The sequence below is a fragment of the Mus caroli genome, chromosome 10, assembly GCF_900094665.2.
Source record: "Mus caroli chromosome 10, CAROLI_EIJ_v1.1, whole genome shotgun sequence".
Classification (NCBI taxonomy): domain Eukaryota; kingdom Metazoa; phylum Chordata; class Mammalia; order Rodentia; family Muridae; genus Mus; species Mus caroli.
This window is the reverse complement of record NC_034579.1, coordinates 477,939-496,360: the sequence shown is the minus strand read 5'-3', so window position 1 is coordinate 496,360 and position 18,422 is coordinate 477,939. Positions and strand designations below refer to the sequence as shown.

Sequence of the window (18,422 nt, the reverse complement as noted above, 5' to 3'; positions counted from 1 at the left end):
TCTTTCTTAAAATCAGACAGTGCAGTTGGCTGAGGGAGGTGAGCTTTTCCCTCCCCAGGAATTCAATGCTATGATGCTGAAATGAGGGAGTGGACGAGACCACTTTTACCCATGGGAACTTTACATTAACTCTGATCTTCAGTTCTACAAGCCAGTGACTTACAATTGCGATGGGATTCCCACCCCCTCCCCCCATCAATATTTTGTGGCAAATTCATTTCTGACAAGTCATTTGCAATGAAGCTTCAGCTGCAGGGGACTGCCATGGCTGGGATAAGTGTTCCCTAAAGACCTGATGTTAAAGGCTTAGTCCCAAGCCTTTTGAGAAGCCTTTCAGTAGATGCGGCATAATCGGAGATCTATAGGACACGGGGCTTCTTCTTGAAGGGTTGTGTGAACCTGGTCCAGTGTAAGGATTTTTAGGAACAGGCATAAAAAGTGTCAGTTTGAGATGCAAGTTCCCAGTGCCTAAATGCAGGAGGTCTTGGAACACCCATTCAGGTCCTTTCCTGGGAGCTAAGTGCTACAAAAATGATGATCAACCATGACAAGCCTGCACCCACTGAGAGAGGGCTGTATGGATTCCCTCCCTACTTCTCTTGTCTCTATTTTAAGAGATAAGCAGTGTGACTGAGATTTTTACTGTTCAAAGACCATTGGGAAGCCCAGTCTCCTTAAGACATTGGTAGAGATGGTGCAAGACCAGTGAGCTATGTCCCATTCGGTGGTCTATCCACGAGGACTCTTGGACTCCCTGTCTCCTTCCTTATTCAACCCAGACATGATATGTAGGTCCTATTTTCTAGCCAGAGTGCAGGGATGGAAGGAGGACATATGTTGGGCTTGTTTGTACATTGGCTGACACAAATACAGAGAGAAAGGTTTTTTAGTCCATAGAACCCTTGTATGTTGTGTCTGCAGATAGATTTAGAGGTTAGCTAGTTCTCTCTCTGTCTTCAGGCTTAGTCCTATGAAAGAAGGAAGTTCATATTCAAGATCTAACTGTACACACTGCGGACGGAAAAGAAAAGGGACAGGTCACTATAAGGGATAAAGTAACCACCAGCAGGGTGGGGGCCACCGTGTGTTCATCCTCATCCAAGACCACTGAAAAGAGGTGGCGTCTGTCCAGAAACATCTTAGAAATAACGATCTGAGGCTGCCACTAAGGTATCTGTTCTGTGACAACTCATTAACTAGAGGAAAACTCCAGATAGAGAGATGCCAGAGGGACCAGCCTTTCAAGGTTGCTCTTGCATTGACCACAAAATGTTGATTAATGTTTAGGGAAGAAATGACCTAGTGTGTGCTACGTGTAGCAAGTTCAAATGCAATACTTTCAAATGTAGTTTACTACTGGTCAACCCTGCAAAAACATGCCCAAAAGGTTTTTAAAATGAACTTAAATAAAAAAAAAATCAAATGTTTAGGTTCGTGTGTCTATGATGTACAGTCACATGTCTGTGGGTGCATGAGTGTATGCATGTGCATGCATGTGTGGGGACCAGGGGTCAACTTGGGTAACATCCCTAGCAGCTTAGATCTGGAGGTCATGGATTTGGCTAGATTTGCTGCCAGCAAACATCTCTCATGTTCACTCATGTGGCTGGATGGCAGGCCCTTGGGACCTTTCTGTCTCTGCCTCCCACCCCACTGCCATGCCCAATGTTTTACATGAGTAGAAAAGATGTGGGCTTGTTGCCTCATGTTGGTACAGCAAGTACTTACTAACTGAGCCATTTCACTAACTGCCGCCCACCAGACTGTTTACTTTTGATGGAAAAAATACTCTTACTGACATTTTTAAGGACCTGAAATGTAAACAGAGCTTAATAATGTAGGAGGAGGTGATCTACTGGCAGTTATGTGAAACTTGGTCTTGGAGAAACAGAATGGCAACAGGGGAGTGTTGGTGAACTGACTCGTGAGGGAACAAAGATCCCCTCTCCATGCCATGTTGGAGGGTTTTGCTGTGAGCACTGGGGTGCCACCACTGAACCATGACATACATTCCTCAATCCAAACCGCTAGCCACATTCTCTGATTTGCTAAAATATTCTACTGAGCCGAATTTTGTCATGTGTGCTAATTAATAATAAAATATTTCAGGTTCATTTTCTCCAAATCTCCTTATTAGGAAACCCAAGAAAATTTTATTCATATATCACTGATAGCAATAAAATAGAGTCTATACATACAAAATGTTTACTAGAGTATCTGATACACTTAGGAATTACTAAGAATAATGATGTGTAGCTATCATAAGTTTTCTTTAATTTGTGATTCCTAGATTTTGTACAGTTGCATGAAATCATATATATGCACATTAAATATACAATACAATAAGTACATACAATAAATATGTAATACTGTCTAGAGGAACAAAGGATACTAACACGAGGGTGTCAAAAGAGAGAAGAGAGTAAGATATAAAAATATGTATATATATGTAAAAATATTTTCTAATAAATAAATAAATAACATAAAACTATAAAAGGAGAAAATAAAAAAATATAAACATTTCTCTGTCTTGATTTTAAAGATACAGTTTCACTATGCCAGTCAGGCTGCTCTCAAAAGTCTGGTTTCTTCTCCTCCTTCTCCTTCTCCTTCTCCTTCTCCTTCTCCTTCTCCTTCTCCTTCTCCTTCTCCTTCTCCTTCTCCTTCTCCTTCTCCNTCCTTCTCCTTCTCCTTCTCCTTCTCCTTCTCCTTCTCCTTCTCCTTCTCCTTCTCCTTCTCCTTCTCCTTCTTCTCCTCCTCCTCCTCCTTCTTTTTCTTCTTCTTCTTCATCCCAAGTGCTGATATAATCCTGCACGGTAAGGTTCAACAAAATATTTTGGCTATAGATTGATTCTTCAGTGTGTGCTCAGTGAATTTACCCTAAATATTCACATTTTCATTTTACATCAATTAAGGACTGTTGGAATTACCTGTATCAGTGGTGTATATCACTCTTGAAAGGATAGAAATAAAATCTTTTCCTTCCATAGTCACATTTGTTCTTGGATCTCTGCCTCTCAACAGTCTGTGTTCTTCCAGCTTTCCTTCCTGGCTTTAAATTTCCGAGTCCTACCTCTCCAAGCCCCCTAAAACAGTGGTCCTCAACCTGTGGGTCACAACCCCTTTGGTGGGGTTTAGTGACCCTATCGCAGGGGTCGCACACCAGATATCCTGTATATCTGATATTTACATTACAACTAATAACAGTAGCAAAATTACAGCCATGAAGTAGTAACTAAATAATTTTATGATTGGAGTTCAGCACAGCACGAGGAACCATATTATAGGGTCATAGCAGCATTAAGAAGTTTGAGAACCACTGCTCTAAAACTTAACTTTATTTTGAATACCAAAATCTTCGATCTCATTAACAATTCTCTTCCAGCCTCAGTCAGCAAAGCTGATTCTGTAACCTCAACACACAATGTGTGCCTATGTACAGGAAGGACTTCCACTCACTTTGGGAATTTTTAAAAATAAATTAAGGCAAAAGAAATTTAGTTTTTCCTCCCTGATTGTTGCCTTGCAAAAAAACAAAAAACCAAACAAACAAAAAACAAGCCCTCTTTGAAACAGTCAACTTCTTCGTTTTTGTGACTCTCAATCATGCAACAAGTGACTTGCACACTGGCATAAACGATCTGCCAAAGATCTAGTCAAGAATATGAGGGAAGATGGACAACCCTGCAAGTCATGTGGGCCCCAGCTGCCTGTGTAGGTTGAATTCCTTTGGGATGCCATTAACCGAAGACCCGCCCAGCATACTGGTTTCAAAGTAACCTTTTTTTCCCCCTATAATTACAGAAAGACTCGGGTCCTGAAGAATCCAAGCACACGATCAATTTCCAGCAACCCAATACTTGCCTGAGCTGACTGCCACATTCCTAGCAAGATGTTTGATCTCCTGTTTCCTTTAGGACATGGATCCTTTCAATTTTCAAGAATAGAAACGTCTTTTAAAACTATTCTGCCAATTTTTTTAAAAAGAAAGAATAAAAAGAATGAGAAAAATAATCTTGATAGGGATTAATGAAGTTTACAAGCACTTCTGTAACCACGCAATTCAAAATATAACACCTAAGATGAAATCTCTTCTCGAACATACCTCCTCAAATGCGGCCATGTATTCCTTTCATTCTGTTTCTCTTACTCCAGCTTTGTGGTTCGAGGTCCCCACCTGGAATATTGTTGCATAGCTGTAATACACATGTGAGTCCATTTGTCTCAGTGCGAATCCAATCTGTGGTACAGAGACTGAGAATAGGATCCAGGGAGTAAAGATCCATGGGCTTGGCTTCTCTATTACCAGGAAACAGGCTAAGTGGCCTGCCACCTTCACCTCCTCTGTCCCCATTGGAAACTCTGGTCGCAGCCCTTTAGTGTTGTAAAGTATACAACCCTCCCAGTTAATGTTGTCCTGGCCAGAAAGGAAGCTATTCCTGGCCAGTCACAGTGAGCCAGGCAGGTGGTTTATCAGGGTGTGCATTGGAAAAGAATACGCCTAATTAAATGGTAACATTGTTCAGACTTGCTCAGGCATTAAGGGGAAAACTATGACTGAGTTTAAAAAATCGCCACTGGGGAAAGACACTTACACCTTTTAGGGAAATGCAGACTTGATTGGGAATTAATTAAATTATAACCTCTAAATTATAACCTCTTTTAACTCTGTTGCAAGGAAATAATCCACCCATTGCCAATTACTGTGGAATATGACTCAGGTGAATAGATGTTAAACAGTTTCACATTACCCAGACTCAGATGGAAAGCTGAATTTTATAGGTCAGGGATAAAGATATCACCCTTAAGAGATCACATCCCCTAAGTTATTTGTTGCACAAATTTCTTGTAATAAAGGTGCAACTGCTTGCTGGCCTGTCTATTATGCTATGTTGGTTTCATGTATTCATTCACTGATGCATAAACTGTACCTGAAGAGCCATCCCATAAAGCAACTGCATCGGCTTTCAATCGATTTCTTCTTTGATGACTTCACAATGTTGTACATTTAAAGGGCCCGCCAGGATTGTTAACAAAGGTGACTTGAATCAAGGGAAACTCACTGTCAGCTCAGAGGGTGCTAAAAAGGTTAGGTATGCCTCCATGCTCTTGTATAGGAACGGGCTGAGGCGGACCCCATGAATGAAGGCATTAGCTACCCCTCAAACACATTTCTGAGACTTCCTAGTGTTGAACAAAGTTCACACCCATTAACCTTATAGTCAGAGTCTATTAATCTAGCAGGTGTCTGGGCATAGAATCTTTCATTATTAATTTCTTCAGCATCAATGTTTCTCCCTCACCCAAAGTTCAAACCAATCCTACCAGTGTAGAATAAGCCTTCTTTGGACATATCACACACTTTTCTGCTCTTGAAGGTACCATAGGCTTTCCTGGGTTCTGTGAGATGAATCCTTCTCCAGGGAGATGCTCCAGTTCCAAAGAGACATATCAGGGTTTCTCCAAATACCATCCGAATGCCCACACTATACCATGGCTACACACCTTCTCTTGTGATGGCAGCAAGAACGAAGGGGCTTGGCCTCATGCACTCTCCCTGTGTGGTTATTGGCAGTGCTACAGGAAGGCAGGTGAGACCTAGTTAATTTCATAATGGCGAGACTTTCACACATTTGTGCTTTCTGCAAAGGCTCAGCAAAGAGAATTTATGTAATTGAAGGTAGTTATTCATAAAACCCAAGTGATTCATTGATGGATTTGCTAGTTAAAGTCTTTCTGTGAAAGTGTTTTCTACCAGACTGCTGGCCAACTGGCAGAAGTTTAGGGGATAAATCAGCCTAGGCTAGATTAAAGGAAACATCCTCTTCATATCTGTTTTCTGGAGAAGCAGGCCCTCAACACTTGGCGGTTTTGCTATCTAGTATCTTACCCTGTTGGGCTGAGCTTGTGTGCAAACCCAACCTTTCTCCATTTAACTCTTTCCTAGGAGATAAAATTAAATTAAAAGAGGGAGGAAAAGAACGGGACAGAAGAACCAAAGAAAAGAGAAAATCAGAGAAGTGTCTGTTCATGGATGACAAGTTGGTGGCCTTCTTAGAATTTATCTTAATCGGTTTTCAATTACGAAGACATTTTAATTAACTCACCTTTTAAATTAGCATACAACCCCTAAACAGGCTGCCTAATGGCAGTGAGGAGGATATTTGTTTGCTGATTGAATTCTTCAGTGAGAAGGCGTGGGGCATCTCGGGAGCTGTGGCTTCTCTTGGCTGACTTGGTTGCAGCTGCCACCTAGGAGCAGCTCTGTGGACAGGGCTCTCTGTGTGAGGAGGAGAGGGATACTGGTCCATGCGGCCCATCAAGGGAGAAGTGGATCTAGCCTGATGGTGGTAGATGGCGCTTTCCAGGCAGGATCTTGGAGGGCTTTTGAGTGGCTGGCAATGTCATGTTTTCACTGAAAAGGCCCTATGGTCACGTCTTGGGCTCGATGTAGGGATAATGGAAGCAGAAGTATGCCATTTAGAGTTGCCAAGGAAACCCACACAGGTTGGCTGCTTGGCAAAGCCATCCCTTGCCTACCAGAGGGACGGCTAGCCTGCCTCAAACAACATCAGCAGCAGGCCACTTGCCCATTAACAATTCCACATTTGATGAGTGCCACCCTTGTGCCAGGACTACTTGAGGCACAGGTGACATGGTATGAGGCAAAGGAGCGCTGTTCCTGTCCTTATAGATTCTCCTCATAAAGAAGGAAGCAGACCTTAGTGAGGTAATGTCTGAGTCATTATAAATTAGTAACTGGAAAAAGTAAAGGATGATATGAGACAATCTACAGAAAATTAACCTATCACTGTGGCAGGAAATTGCCCTCGAAACTACACTGGAAAGGAGGGAAGACAAGGATAAGTAAAGTTAACACGGCAAGGGAGAAGCAGAGACGCAGAGTGTGCCTGTGGTACCTGCACTGCTCGGAGGCAGTGGAAGCAGCCATGGGATCCTTGCAGGAGGAAGGTCTGCATTAGAGGCCGTGGGTGCTTGGTTGGAGTAATTGGTGACACAGGTTGAGTGAGCAGTGAGGAGAGGTGATTCCCAAGTCAGTGTGCTGTAGAAACATGGAGTCACCAGACTAGTGGCTCCATCGCAAGGACTTTTAGTTTCCTTTTTTAAAAATACATTTTTATTAGATATTTTCTTCATTTACATTTCAAGTGTTATCCCCAAAGTCCCCTATACACTCCCCACACTGCTCCCCAGCCCACCAACACCCTCTTCCTGGCCCTGGCTTTCCCCTATACTGGGGCATATGATCTTTGCAAGACCAAGGGCCTCTCTTCCCATTGATGGTCGACTAGGCCATCCTCTGCTACATATGCAACTAGAGACACAGTTCTGTGGGGGTACTGGTTAGCACATATTGCTAATCCTCCTATAGGGTTGCCAACCCCTTTAGCTCCTTGGTTATTTTCTCTAGCTCCTTCTTTAGGGGCCCTGTGTTCCATCCAATACATGACTGTGAGCATCCACTTTTGTATTTGCCAGGCATAGGCATAGCCTCACCAGAGAGAGCTGTATCAGGGTCCTGTCAGCAAAATCTTGCTGGCATATGCAATAGTGTCTGGGTTTGGTGGTTGTTTATGGGATGGATCCCCAGGTGGGGCAGTCTGTGGATAGTCCTTCCTTCCATCTCAGCTCCAAACTTTGTCTCTGTATCTCTTTCCAGGGGTATTTTGTTCCCCATTCTAAGAAGGAATGAAGTATCCACACTTTGGTCTTCCTTCTTCTTGAGTTTCATGTGTTTTGCAAATTGTATCTTGGGTATCCTAATTTTCTGGGCCAATATCCACTTATCAGTGAGTGCATATCATGTGTGTTCTTTTGTGATTGGGTTACCTCACGCAGGATGATGCCCTCCAGATCCATCCATTTGCCTAAGAATTTCATGAATTCATTATTTTTAATTGCTGAGTAGTACTCCATTGTGTAAATACACCACATTTTCTGTATCCATTCCTCTGTTGAGGAACATCTGGGTTCTTTCCAGCTTTTGGCTATTATAAATAAGGCTGCTATGAACATGGTGGAGCATGTGTCCTTATTACAAGTTGGAGCATCTTCTGGGCATATGCCCAGGAGAGGTATTGCTGGATCTTCCGGTAGTAGTATGTCCAGTTTTCTGAGGAACCGCCAGACTGATTTCCAAAGTGGTTGTACAAGCTTGCAATCCCATGAGCAATGGAGGAGTGTTCCTCTTTCTCCACATCCTCGCCAGCATCTACTGTCACCTGAATTTTTGATCTTAAGCATTCTGACTGGTGTGGGGTAGAATCTCAGGGTTGTTTTGATTTGCATTTCCCTGATAATTAAAGATGTTGAACATTTTTTCAGGTGCTTTTCAGCCATTCGGTATTCCTCAATTGAGAATTCTTTGTTTAGCTGTGTACCCCATTTTAAATAGGGTTATTTAATTGTCTGGAGTCCATTTTCTTGAGTTTCTTATATATATTGAATATTAGTCCCCTATCTGATTTAGGATTGGTAAAGATCCTTTCCCAATCTGTTGGTTGCCTTTTTGTCTTATTGACAGCGTCTTTTGCCTTACAGAAGCTTTGCAATTTTATGAGGTTCTATTTGTCGATTCTTGATCTTATAGCACAAGCCATTGCTGTTCTATTCAGGAATTTCCCCCCATGCCCATATCTTTGAGGCTTTCCCCCACTTTCTCCTCTATAGGTGTCAGGACTTTTAGTTTCTTACTCTCTACCAAGAAAGTACGCCTAGATAAAAGTCAGGGCTGGCCCCTGCTCTCTTACCTACAAATTGGGTGAGTCTTAGAAAAATTGGTTAAGTCCTTAGCTCGTTAATCTTTCATCTTGAGAATGTGTATAACTATCCCCGTCGAATCCCCTGGGCAGGGTAGGTACAAAGAGAGATTTGAGAGAAGGAACATGGGGCTAAAGGGAAGGCTCAGTGGCTAAGATCACCTGCTACACTTCCAGAGGACCAGGGTTTGATTCCCAGCATCCACATAACAGCTGGCAACATTTTGTAACTCCTGTCCAAGAGGATCTGACACACTCTTCTAGCCTCTAGGTATTTCATGCATGTATAGCACAGACAAACACATTTATACAGATAAATTAATAATAATAATAATAAAAATAATACAATTTATATGATCACAAACGAGCATGTTCTAAAACACTGGGAAGCGTGATATGAGACGCTCATAACAAAACCATGCACCCAACAGCAATCACAGTGTGGTCTGCGAAAGCATGGACATCTAAGGCAGTGGTTCTCGACCTTTCTAAATCTGTGGCCCTCTATCTAATACAGTTCCTCATGCTCTGGGGACCCCAACCATAACATTAATTATCGCTACCTCATAACTGTAATTTTGCTACTGATATGAATTTTAATGTAACTGTGCTTTCCAGTGGTCTTAGGTGACCCCTGTGAAAGAGTCATCTGACCCACAGATTGAGACCACTGATGTAAGGAAAGAATCTGGGGTATGCTGGCAGGAAATACTAAATCAGGAGCTAATTTTTCTAACTTGTTCTGGAAATAAATTTCTTCTTTATTCTGCCTTCACCTATTTTAATCAGTTTATGATTGGAGCAAAGTTTTTCTACCTGCTTGGTGGAAGAGAAATGCAGCTGAGAGTCCACTTGCTGGCTGTGGTTGTTTATCTATCACTGCACCACAGAGTACCATTAATTCAGTGGCTCAGCACAGCAGCTGGAGCATGCTCTGCTGAGAACATCCAGGGATGTTCTCTGTGGTGTCATGATATAGCAGAAATCCCATGCCTTATGCTGGTTCCATGTGTTGCCCCTCCCAGGTCCCAGAATTATCTGAAATTGATCTGTTCTTTATTAATACAATTTTAAAAAGATACCAGATAACAAAACGTTTTAAGCATTTAGTATTTCACCAGCAGGTCCAGGGTCTGATCTGGTTTAACTGGATTCTCTGTCAGGGACCTTAGGTTCAAGGTGTTGACTAGCTGTGCCCCATCTGAGGTTCTGGGAGGAGGCTTTCCAAGCTCATTCACATGGCCAACAGAACTTGTTTTGCTTCTGTTTCACATCTCTGGTCCCCATTTCTTTTTTGGGGTCTGCTGCAGGACACTGTCCTTTGAGCACGACAGCTGTCGTCTTTGTTAGAGTAGCTGTGGCTACTTGTAGGAGAGTCCCTGGATGAGGCTTGCTGGTTGGTGAAACCCCCTCTCAGAAGGAGAGGATGGGGAAAGTCGCTGGACACTCACTGGCTGTTTCAGGTATTCTCAGTCTCAGGAGGTGCCTGAGGACACGGTCTATGGGATGAACTGAAGGAGCGTTGCCATATATATAGCTGAGAGGACATTGCTTTCCATGCCGGAGTGTGACTTTTGGGCAGTATGCTTTGGGAGTCACCCTGCTTCTGTAAATAGCTCCTCATCTATACTCCGTAAGCCCCCAACATTCCTAGCTTCTCTAAGTTGGACTTTGGAAGCATTGTCCTTTGGTTTTTCGTTATCACCTATAAGGAGGGTATAAAGGGTTGATTGCATCTCCCCAGGGAAAGAGTTCCTAAAATAGGGCCATTCTCAGCTCTTAAAGGCTCCACTCTCCTTTACAGTCAACCATGGTATAGCTGGTACTTTCAAATCTCTCTAACTTCTTCCAGTGACAGAGAGTTTTCTGTTTTTAAGGATTTCTGTTGTGGAGTTGGGCTTTGTGAATAATCTCTTTATCTGAAGCTCAGCAGGGCCGTATATCATAGCAAAGTCAGAGGTGAGCTCATACTCACAAGCTCTGGGGATTAGGTCATGGGCTCTTCAGAGCCATTTGTAGATATCTACCACAGTGCTCAAAGTGACCTTGACGATGTCTCCCACCCTCTTTCCATTTGAGTCTCCTCATCCATCATAGTTTGATAGACAATTATGTTTCAAGTTAAATAAGGCAGCCTTTGTGTCTAGATCATAACAAACACACCTCAAATGTGAGGGCACACTTCCTGCCTTCTCCCCTTGGGTTTTGTCTACTGGGAACTCAGTTAGTACTTCCAGCACCAGCACAAGTCTATTGAAAAAGGGGTAAAACCTGCCTTTTGCATGGCTCAGGCTGTCTCAGAGTTCCTTGTTACTATATCACCTCTCTGTCCTTGCTGGAGTGTAGTATGTCTAGGTGTGTACCAAGAATCTGAAGATAAGGAGAATTCTCTGGAATTCAATTCAGTCCTAGTGTGTTAATTTCTGGACGGGGACACACACACACACACACACACACACACACACGAGTGCATTCTCGCAGAATCTTGACAGTAATAGTAACCTTTTGGTAGCAGTAGTGGATAAGAAGAAAAGATGGCTTAAATCTAATTGCTGGAGTTGAGTTCATTCTGCAGATTTTATGGATAAGTTCTTCCAAAGCCTACTTCCTTTTAAGAATGCAAAACCCAACACAAGGGAACCCACTCTACCTACCTCTTTAGTTGTGTGAATATAATAATCCTTGCATTGTGATCCCTTGTGGATCCCTGTACGCAACAGTGATTTTTTATAAAGCCCCCTTCTTTATTAATATGAATTTCAACAAAGAGCCAGCAGCCCTTAAATACATCAACTGGCCCTAAATTGCAGTAGCTGCTTTTTGAGTCCTTTTAGGATCAGCTCAGTGAATGGGCCACTGTGCTTTCAGCCAGGGGAGCCAAGCACTGCTTCCCCAAAATGATCATTCTCCCCTAAATCAGTTTGATCCCCTCTGAAGTCAGAACCACAGCTCTGTGCAACTCTTCAAAGGCTATACAGGAGGGGGACATGGGGGAGTGGTGTCAGCAGAGGCCTGTACACTGGCATTACAGACAGAGTTGCCTCCTGCTGAAGGTGTCAGCAGACTTTCAGAGGCTTATTGTCTATCCCTTGTCTATCCAGCAAAAGGCAGAGCCATTTATGCATCTATTATATGCCCAGAGGCCTATTTTCAGGGTTAAAGTATGAACAAAAATGCTTTGCATAGAGTGCATTATTTGATAATTATATCTTTCGTGCTCTACCCCAGGACCTAAGCCATGAATAATGACAAATGACATGGTCTCATAGGAGGACATAGAAAACAAATGTAATGTATGCTGGTTCAACCACACCCAGCCAGAGATCTTTCAGTCCATAGGCATTCTTTATTCAATTCGATAAAGCCTGGAGGAAATAAGTCTCGTGAAAAGGGATGTTACATCTTATTGAATTCAGGGGAGTCCACTAGAATTCTTTTTCCTCTGCAATATGTAGGAAAGATCATTAGATGTACGTGTTCATTAAGTCATCTTTTTGAGGTACTTGGGTGTTTTTCTTCATCAGTACAGACTTTGTAATATCCCAGGCTCATCTTTTAGCATATTTATTCTCATTGTAATGTTAAAAATGTGATGAGGGTAGGCCATTTAAATAATATGCATGCTGTTTATCTGAAAGCATTTCATTGAATATTGCTTTCCCCTAGAGCAGTAGTTTTCAACCTGTGAGCTGCCAACCCTTTGGGGGTGGGAGGTCAGAAATCAGCTATCTCAAATATCAGATATTAGATTTTGATTCATAACAGTAGCACAATTACAATGATGAAGTTAGCAACAAAGTAATTTTATGATTGGGGGTTGCCATGAGAAGGCATATTAAAGTATATTCTGCAGCCTTAGGAAGGTTGAGAACCACTGTCTTAAAGTAACATATATTGTTATTCTATGAAACTGAGTACTATTTAGTATCCAGATGTTGGACACATGCGTGGTCTAACAAGCTGCTGTCAAGTACATTATGTCTCAGCAGTTTAGTGTGTTTCCTGTTCTTGCAGAGGACCCAAACTTGCTCTTCAGTACGTACACCAGGCAGCTCACAAATACCTGCTACTCGTAGCCTCCCCCAGCCTGAAGCGGGCTTGTGCAAACCTTGTCACCACTTTTCCTACCTTTCCTACTTGGCTGGCTTCCTTTTGAAGTGTCAACTGCCCTGCTCTTCTCCGAGTTGCTGCTACCTGCTGAGAGGCTGAACCTGTCTTCCTGAGACTTTCCTGAATAAGCAACAGCCTGGCGACCAAGTGCTGATGGCATGGCGACAAAGCACCAAGAATGGAGTCTCTTTCAGCCCCAGCCTGCCTTCCAACAGTACCCAGTTCATGTAGGCTGGTCCAGCTTACAACAACACCAGGGGACCCATTACACTCTCTTGGCCTCCTCAGGAACCTGGCATGCACACACACACACACACACACACACACATGCACACACGCACGCACACACACACACAAGCAAACAAAAATAACCTGTATTGAAGTTGAAAAATGCATAGAAGGCCTACAAGTATTCAAATATTATGGGGTGCAATAGAATCTGGGGGGCGAGAAAGACAACTTAATGGTTGCTATTGAGATTTCTGTATTACTGAGAGCTTTGCTTGTGTGATTTCACTTAGGGCAATCCATACTATGCAAATGACATAACTTGTCAGCATCAGCCTCACACGACCTGAGTCTTCTGGGTAAAAACACAAGAGTACTAGAGAGGCTGTGTAAATGGTCCAGTGGAACACTCATCTCAACACTGAACCAATGATCCCCTATGTGCTATGCAGTAGCGTGTTGCAACCTCCCTGGGCTTTCAAAACCAAAGAAACTGAAAGGCCTTTTCTTTGGAAAAGGAAAACTCCGTCAGACAAACAAGGCATGCACAGAGACCCTTTGGTTAGGCTTGGTTGGGGTCCAGCTCCTGACAGGGTGTGACTCCATAGCCCTGTCACCACTGGCTTCTGACACTTCAGAGGGGCTGTCAGAAGCCACTTAGGGTAAGCTTTTGGGAACAGACCTGTGATTCTTCCCTTTAGCCAGGCATGGGGGTGATGTGGAGAGGAGCCTGGGCAAAGGGTGAGGTCTCTGGTTGCACTGTCTAGAAAGAACTGCAGAGCTGCAGGGTGTGGCTCCCAGAGTCTCTGCTCCCTGCTGTGCAAATTAACAGAGCTCTGCCATCACACCTGTGAGACACTCTGGGGTGCTGCTGCCTGTGACCGTCATTTTCTGGCATGACTAATGTAACAAACTTATATTCTCTTAGATCTTCAGGGTTTTCATCCCCTAGAGATAAATATACCACATGTATCTTCAATATTTTAGTATGGGTTTTAAAGAGAAGCAGAAGTTAAGTGACATTGGTGTCTTGTCATTTGCAAGAGTGGAATAATGGGGATACAATTTTATCTCATGTATGTGTTCTTTCTTTTACAACAGAATTTCTTGATACTGACCTGCGACATCACAGCCTAGAGTCTCTAACCTGAAGACAGCTTCAGTCTTCCTTAGATGGAGAAGTAGGTCTTGGGAAGCCAAAGACTGTCTCACATCCAGAGCCAGGTACCTTTTGCATGTTGTCAGAATATCACAACATGTGACCCACTTGCTGATGAGTCATGAGGCATGGTTCCATGCAGGGATGGGCTGCCACCTCACTGTATTAGCAAGGCTATGGAAGAAACTAATCCTGAAGATTGTGATCACCTCAGAAAGAAATCTTGGAGGAAGGTTGGGATTTGCAGTGTTTCCCTGTTCCTAAGTTATCCTGGGCATGGTAACTTCAGTGGAAATTCTTCCAAAGATATGGTAGAAGAAAAACATCAGCATACCTGTTCTGTCAATATTTCTGAGTTATGCTAATATCCATGTAGTAACACAAGGGTAGCCTGACAGCCAATTGGGTCTATCACCTGGAACCCCTTTATGAGGACTTTTACCATCTCCATAAATCCAGATCCCAAGGCAATTTATCTATGTTCTTTACAACAAAGGCAAAAGAATTTCTTTAATATTTGACAGTCACCAATATGCCATTTTATTGAATTTTTTTAAAAAAGAAGACAAATTATCAGGGGAAAGCAGCATCTCTTTAGCTCACACTCAGATGAGGGCATCTCAGGTTCAACTAGTCATGCCTCTTTAAGAAGTAGAACTAGTAGTTAGCTTACCAAAAATGAAGGCTCATCTTTAGTGAGGACGACAGGACATTGTACCGGAATGAACTTTCTGTCTCCTATACGATGGGAAGGCATGCTTCATCCTCCAAGTCCATATGAACATATGACACAGATACATATGTTTAGCTATATAAAGATATAGTAAAGAATTCTGGAATTACATATAGCATGATACTAATAACAGTTGACCCGGTGGAGAAGGAGGGGGGATGAATGGAGAAACACACCTGCAACATAAATATATCATCAAGGGGGCTTCAGCCTTCTTTGTATCATGTTCACATTTTACATAAAGAAGAGTTTGTAATCTCTGACTTATTTCAAGACACTGCTCTATAGGCCCACCAGTTATTTTCACCCCCAACAAGGAGTACAGCTGAGTAATTCAGATTTTGTACGACACATGTATGCATGTATGTGTCCTGAACAGAGTTTTATATCAGTAACAAGAGAAAGCAGCCTGCTGAAGCTGGTTATAATTAGAAGCATTATGCTCTGTGTGGAGTCCTTCCACAAATAGGTAACAATACAGTCCCTTCCTCCTCTATGGAGAATGCTGCCCCTAAGTCCGAGTTCTGGCTCTCGATTGAAAGCCATTGTTGAAGGCTCCAGTCAGTCTAGCTTCAGTCCAGATAGGAGGCTAGGAAAGTCCCTCCATCCACTTCGAAGGAGGAGCTGATTCTCAGAACCACAGGAAGAGGAGTCGGGGAGAGAAACGGAAGGAAGCTGGCAACCCCCTCCTCCCTGCTCCCAGGCCTTCCTGCTTCCCAAACTCATTCAGCGCAGTCCGAGGTGACCAGCACCCTTCAAGCACCAGCGGAAGGAACTGCCCTCCAATTTCCTGAGGGTTCCGTACCTCCCCAAAGCACAGCATGTCTGTTCTTCTGCCTACTGAGATCCTGCATGTCCTTCAAGGCACAGCTCTGATATCAGAACCTGCGTTTAGCCTCCCTCCATGTTCTTGGCCAGCTGTCACTGTTGTCTGGCCAGTTCCCTTCCCACGTTTAGGTCTGGTCAAGTGGATCTAAAGAGAAGCGATTGTAAACTCACCGTGCTCAAAGTCCTCATCCCATGTGACACAGATGGGAAGGGCTTGGCTCTGGACACAGAGCCTTGGCATCCTGTTAGATTTTCCTGTGGTGGCCCTAGAGATTGGCTCCCCACCAGGCAGAGCGGAGGTGGAGAGTCAGCCTTCCCTGAGTAGCTCTTTGCTGTAGGCTTTCAGGAAAGCCTCGTTGGTCTTCAGAGTGGGAAGGAAAGGGGTGGTACGCTTCAGCGAGAGACTATAGGGACAACGATCTACTCCTGGCTTTGTCAGGGTCTCAAGAGAAAGAAAATCCCCCCTTGGTCTCCAGCAAGGAGTGGGGGCAGCATCTGGCTGAGAGTGGAGCCTACAGTCCAGGGACCTGGGTTTGAATCCTGGATTCCCTCATCTACAGGTTGAGATCCCTGAGCTGCTAACTTAAAGGTTTTGGTCTCCAGTTTCATCTTCCTATCTATGAAGGAGGGGAGAAACTGGATCTCCTCAGAGCGCAGCTGTGGGGTCCTTAAAGGCAAAGAGCTTTAATTAGCATATGATGCAAGATTGAAGAAATCCCACATTTTTATTAGAGTAATGTGTTAGTCCAGGTTCTCTAGAGAAATAGAACTTAAGAATGACTGTATGTATGTATGTATGTATGTATGTATGTATGTATGTATATATGTATCTACCTCTCATTCATCTATTAGCTATCTATCATCCATATATTTATTATGTATCTGTCTATTTATCATCCATTATCTATCATTCATATACTTACTATCTACCACAAATCTATTTATCATCTATCTATCTAAGGCATTTATTAGAGTGGCTTATAGGCTGTGGTCCAACTAGTTCAACAATGCTGTCTACTAGCTGAAGGTCCAAGAACCCAGTAGTCGTTCAATCCAGGAAGCTGGATATCCCAATTGGTTTTTAGTCTATGCCAGAATCCTGAAGAAGTAGGCTCTAATGACAATAAATAGTCTTGTTAGCAAGAACTAGAACAAGCAGACAGAGAGCAAACTTCCTTCTTCCATGTCTTTTAAATACTCTGCCAGCAGAAGGTGTGGCCCAGACTAAAGAAGGATCTCCCCATCTCAAAGGTCCAGATTAGAAGTGGGTTTTTCTACTTCAAATAATTTAATTAAGAAAAATACTTTGTCATAAGTATGTCCAGCCATTCGGGCTTTAGTTCGTCCAGATGTAGTCAATTGGACAACCAAGAAGAGCCATCACAACTAGATGAAACAAACAAACAAACAAACAAACCCCTCTGCTGTCTGACTAATAGGTCAGGATGAGGTGTTTCTTCAAGGGGTCTTGCTAGGGACCTCCACACCAGACAGACGCCGGCTCTGGAGCAGGCATGTCCTCTTAACCCTCAGGAGCTCTTTGAGGCCAGCTGCAGATTTGAGTTGTACCTGCCCTTCTTCCCTGTTCTTTCTTCTTTATATGGTGTGTGTGTGTGTGTGTGTGTGTGTGTGTGTGTGTGTGTATGTGTATGTATGTGTGTGTGTGTGTGTCTGTGTATGTGTATGTGTTTGTGTATGTGTGTGTGAGTTGAATGATTCTGTTATATGCCAGATGTATACAGTCTGACTCATTTTATTGGAAGTTACTGAGAAATGAGCTAAATCAGCAATAGTTTGGAATGCTCTATTTACTTAACTGATACCCTGTAGATACTACTAATTGGATAGATGGAAGTTTAGGAGTAGAAGGCATCAGGCTAGCCCCAAGCCATCCCTCCTGGCACTTGGAACTACCCCACAGAGTGACTCAATACTCCATATTTGTAAATCCCAGACTTGATGCCGAGATATATGGAACAAACTCATTTTCTGCACCCCATGGAGAAGATTTGAAATGCCATTAATGTGAACCATTTCTAACCAATTTTCAGTGAGTTCTGTAACATCTTGGAATTTTGAACAAAAATAATGTCTTTCTTTTAGTTGGTATTCATAAGCTCAAAGTCGATTTTCAGCGATTTTGGCCATTTTCTATTTGGTCTAATTTCACATTTACACGATCATTTGCTGCTATGGGAAACAATTTGTTGAAGAACTGGTAAGAAAAGACAAGGACAATATGAACTGAACAGACTGGAATGGTGCAGGGCACTAACACTTGTATCAGCAGCAGCACTTGTATCCCAGTGATTTTAAGGGGATCTTCAGTGACGAGTTAAGCATAGTCTCTTACCCATTCTGCAGATGGGAATGTTGGAGTATAAGGGTCATCTGGCTCCCTTTGTGAACTCTGTTGTTATAGAATCCATGTCTGGTTCCTAGTTATACTGCCTTACATTGGAGGAAGTGAGGGTAAAGGGCTTTAGAATCAGAGAAGGTGAGCTGGAGGTGAAGGCAGAAGATGACTGGCATTGGATATGCAGGAATGAAGCCAGCATAGCAGCAGGTCAACTGTCAGTACAGC

At 43.0% G+C, this 18,422-nt stretch overlaps 1 protein-coding gene across 2 annotated transcripts in view; it reads right to left on the bottom strand.

The window, feature by feature from the left end:
• Plekhg1 (pleckstrin homology and RhoGEF domain containing G1) overlaps positions 1 to 15,973 on the bottom strand; it is a 242,224-nt gene extending 226,251 nt beyond the window's left edge. Inside the window, exons 1-3 of one of the 2 annotated variants that reach the window (XM_029482411.1) lie at positions 15,816 to 15,973; positions 14,951 to 15,085; positions 4,106 to 4,254 (exon numbers count right to left, since the gene is read on the bottom strand). In XM_029482411.1, the coding sequence (XP_029338271.1) occupies positions 4,106 to 4,123 (18 nt within the window). In that variant the 5' untranslated portion in view covers positions 4,124 to 4,254; positions 14,951 to 15,085; positions 15,816 to 15,973. Of the gene's footprint in view, positions 1 to 4,105; positions 4,344 to 14,950; positions 15,086 to 15,815 lie in introns of those variants that run through there. The other variant, XM_029482410.1, reaches the window with a different exon arrangement.
• Positions 15,974 to 18,422: the final 2,449 nt, after the last annotated feature.